Source organism: Chiloscyllium plagiosum, unplaced genomic scaffold (assembly GCF_037043375.1).
Source record: "Chiloscyllium plagiosum isolate Xiang-an unplaced genomic scaffold, Cpla_swu_hap1 HiC_scaffold_12, whole genome shotgun sequence".
Lineage (NCBI taxonomy): Eukaryota > Metazoa > Chordata > Chondrichthyes > Orectolobiformes > Hemiscylliidae > Chiloscyllium > Chiloscyllium plagiosum.
In genome coordinates this window covers 55,958,189-55,962,397 of record NW_028270150.1, presented here as the reverse complement: position 1 = coordinate 55,962,397, position 4,209 = coordinate 55,958,189, and the positions used below count along the sequence as shown (strand labels likewise).

General features: G+C 41.4%; 1 protein-coding gene across 1 annotated transcript; it reads left to right on the top strand.

Moving 5' to 3' along the window:
* Nucleotides 1-560: 560 nt before the first annotated feature.
* mid1ip1a (MID1 interacting protein 1a) lies at nt 561-2,522 on the top strand. Its single transcript, XM_043700835.2, has one exon. It carries the CDS (start codon nt 848-850, stop codon nt 1,310-1,312), a length of 465 nt encoding a protein of 154 aa, XP_043556770.1. The 5' UTR covers nt 561-847; the 3' UTR covers nt 1,313-2,522.
* Nucleotides 2,523-4,209: the final 1,687 nt, after the last annotated feature.

The window sequence follows — 4,209 nt, the reverse complement described above, 5'->3', positions numbered from 1 at the left end:
CCAGGTGTATCACCACCTACAGCAGGAGCACCTCCAATGGCAGCATTGTCTCTTTAAGCCAGCAACAGAAGCAATGCCAACTACCTCTAGCATTAGCACTACCTCCACCAGCACCACTTCTTCCAAACTAAGCCACCAGCAGCAATACCCTCACCGTCCCCCTCCACAGTAGTAGCTGCAGCTTCACTCCCCTCACCTCCCCCACAACAGTAAATAAAACAGCAAACCCCTCACCAGCAGTTGCTACAGCAGGTATACCCTCCCCCCTCCTTCAATAGATGGAACTGCACCAACCCCATTCAGGCTGTCCTTGTCAATCAAAATGAAGGTGCAGTTTGTCGCCAGGGTTTCCAGTGACGTGTCTGGCCTGGGGCCGTTGGCTACATTTCCACTTATTAGCATAATGATCTCACAAAGGACCCACGCCACCATTGGTCCATACGGAGAGGGTGAGTGCCGACGTCACGACGCCGGCGGCACCCTGATTTGTTGCCTGGTGATAGGGCGTGTCCGGGAGAGCGCGCACGGCGGCACGGCGTGGTCTGCTTTGCACTGCGCCTAGAGTTCCTCGTTCACTCACTTCGTTTTGTGGCAATGGGAGCATGAAAGCAGCGGAACCACCCGGAAGCAAGAAAGGGAGGTGCTTGTTAGATTTCGGTCAGTTTCCATCTTGCTTTGCAACGTAAAAAAAAAAGCCCCGCTGCCAAGCAACACCTTTATAAGTCCGCTGAGGAAGTGAGTCGGTTTGCAGTGTGAAGTGCAGGTCCACACTGCAGGAGGAAAGTTGCTGCAAAGCTCCAGCTGAAGGGATTCCATCCGGGAAGGGCGAAACACAACGTCAAGCAAGATGATGCAAATTATGGATACTTATAACCAGAAGCACTCCCTGTTCAATGCCATGAACAAGTTTATCGGTGCGGTCAATAATATGGACCAGACAGTCATGGTGCCAAGTCTCTTGCGGGATGTCCCTCTGGAAGATGAAGGCAAGAGCGAAGTCAACGGCGTCTCCAGCACCGGAGCGTCTAACTACTACTCGGATAAGCGAGACATGTATAACTACTACGTCTTGCTGAAATCCATCAAGAACGATATAGAGTGGGGTGTGGTGCAGCTGGACGATAGGAAGAAAGATAAACCCGCCACCATGGACATTAGAGTGGACGAGGCGGAAGGAGAGGAAGACTTGCAGAAGCAATTCCACTATCATCTCAATGGGTTATACACCGTTCTGTCAAAACTGACTAGAAAAGCGAACACTCTAACTAACCGCTACAAACAGGAAATCGGTTTCGGGAGCTGGGGTCATTGAGCTCTGATCGAGTTACCAGGACTAATGAAGTTAAGCCAAGCCTAACTGAAGTTGCCAGGTTATTTTCTGTTGTGCTCCAAAATCGGATTTAACATGATCACTTAATAAGCCCTTTTCTGTGTTTTCGTCTTATTGCTGGGAGAAGGGAAGGCTTTGTAGGACGTGCTTAAGAAATAAAACTTTCATGGAACTGAAGCGTGGTTGTGAGCGGCAGTGCCGGTGGATTACATCATTTTACTTTGCACTACTTTGTACTGTGTGTGTGATGTATAAAACTGTAACGTGTCTGTATACCGTTTACTTATTGTATAAACGCACAAGATAGACGCGTATCTCTTTACAATCTCCATGGTGTAAGAGTTTGTAAAATACGCCTCTCGATAGGGTTGAGATCCCTGACAAAATGAGGGTATCGAAAGGGCCAATGAAATGACTGAAAGCTGCATAGTTCCTTCTGTGTGCAACTTACTGTATAGGGACCATCTGAAAATTTCTGCTGAAGAATAATGACGAGGTTCCTCCCTGTGTCAATCTATTTTTCTTATTAAGCCCTACTTTTGTACAGGCTGGTATATTAAACCTATGTGGTAAAGATATTTGAAACTCTGAGATTTTTCACGAACTTGTGATCAATTTGAAATTTACAAAAGACAGTCGATGATGAATCGTTCTACGGGCAGGGTTACGCCTATTTTCTCTTCGTACCATGTCAAGTATTAAGCTTTTAATTCATCCGGTTAAGGAGAGAGTACAGTATTTCTCTCTCTTACTCAGCACTGGGTTCTAGAAGAACTATTGCACGTCCAGTCCCCCGGAAGCTTCAATAGTCTGGCTGGATAACTGCCGGATTGAGTAGATTATTTCAGGGTGTGGAAGCAATTTTTCGGTTCCACCACATTTTTCCCCCGCCTTTTGCAACTACCATAAATTCTTGCTGGGCCACCTTTTCTATACTAAGTCTGCTAACCTTTCGCTGTAGAAGCTTGCTTTTTTTGTGTCGTTTTGATCGTTAGTTTAATATCTCCAGTTTCAAGTCAACGACTTGTATTTTTTTTACAAATTAGAATCTATAGATGCACGTTTGATATGAAATTCAATGCTGACGTGCCAAGAGGGTGTGAGAAATTAAAGTGAAGCAGATACACTACACTTTGAAAATTTACCAATAGCAAAACATGCAAGATAAATAAAAGGAAAGATTTGTACGGAGTGCAACTACTTGTAATATTCAATATGGCTACAATATTTCATAAATATGTAAAAGACATTGTGCATATCAAAACTAATTTTAAAATGGACGATATTTAGGAACTTGGTAATAAACGCATGGTCTTTAAAATGTGTATGACAAAGGATTTGAAGTCGAGCTGCAATTTTCAGCGGTAATCGCAAAAAAAACTGGTAAGTTTTTAATTTCTGATTAAAATTCAGTCATAAAAAATAATTGCCATTCGTTATTGTATTATGCCGTCTTACTATATTAACTGATGGCGGGCCAGTACTAATGTCTTCTCTCTGTCCCAACTCCTCCTCGCCAGCACTGACGTGATTATCTTTAACTACCCAACCCCCATGATTAGAATTCTTGGTCAAATCTCTCCACCGCCCTCTTCATTCTTACTCTCCTTCAAGTCCACCTCTTTAACGATTTCTTTTGAAAGCAAAGAATATTTTTAGTGTGTGATAAGTAGATGTTAATCTCTGTCGCTTTCCACAGATGCCTTCTCAAATACATGCAAAAGGGATATTTGCAATGAACAAAGCGTGCATCGAATAAACAATTGCGTAAAATTTAAGCAACGGGCATGTACGAACTGTAGGATCTGCGATATCCATTGCCTGCCCTCTGTTTCTAGTTTGTCCTTCCAGATTTGTGGCATTTTCAGTAGTTTGCTTTACAGATTATTTTTAAATTGCTGCGGTATTTTTCAAAGTTTAATATGGCAGTTGCTAAAAGATGGTTAACAATTTCCGTGTTGAAATTTTTGGCATAAGATTGAAGTTATATAAACTGTTCCATTTAATTGTAATGTCGTACATTTAATGAGTGCCATTTGGTTGAGTTGATCGTACATTTAGTCCAGATAGGTTTGAGGGCAACTGGCTAATACTTTCATGTAATGCTAGTTGCTTTAACAAAGATCTTGCCTATCTGATGTGATATTAAACCATGCTCTGACTGCCCACCTAAAAGTAAGATCCCATTGCACAATTTAAAGAGCAAGACATTCTCCCAGAGTCCTAAGCAACAATTCTTCTTAACCTATTTGGTCAATAAGTATTTTATTATTGTTAGTTCATTCACAATTGATCCTAATTAATTCTAAATCATTGTATGGCATTACTAGAAAAAGTTGGGATTCGGACCCATCCCAGTTGTCCCAATAAGGTGGTGTTGGGGCTGCCTTGAAACACTGCTTTCCCTGCAAAAGACTGTTTTAACTGAACTCTGAGGTGTGTGGGCAGGCTGGCTCAGTATGAGAAATTTCCTCCATTCAACAATGTAAGTGAGCCATGCTACTTTTTAGAATTTTAAAACAGCTGTAAGATGGAATCTTAACTATTCAAATTACAAATTTAGTATCAGAATTACTACACTATGATCCATCCTCTGCATAATAGTGATGGTACTAAAGTGTTGTTAAGCATTTTGTGACATAAGGTTGCAATCTAAATGTTTTAGTTTAATCATTTTGCAACTTTTCTTTAAGAAAGAAAGTATTTCTTTTGAGTTGACAATGTAGTTAAAATGCTAAATTTTGGGGATTGGCTTTTTGTTGCAGGATAGATACTTTGAATACTTCACATTTCTTATTAAATACTTAAGTCCTAGGTAGTGAGTTTCTTGCAATGACTTCATTTCCCACCCCAATGAAGTTACCTCAAGTCTTCCATAA

Excerpts from the sequence above, each read along its gene's own strand:
- mid1ip1a (XM_043700835.2), top strand. The coding sequence starts at position 848 with ATGATGCAAATTATGGATACTTATAACCAGAAGCACTCCCTGTTCAAT.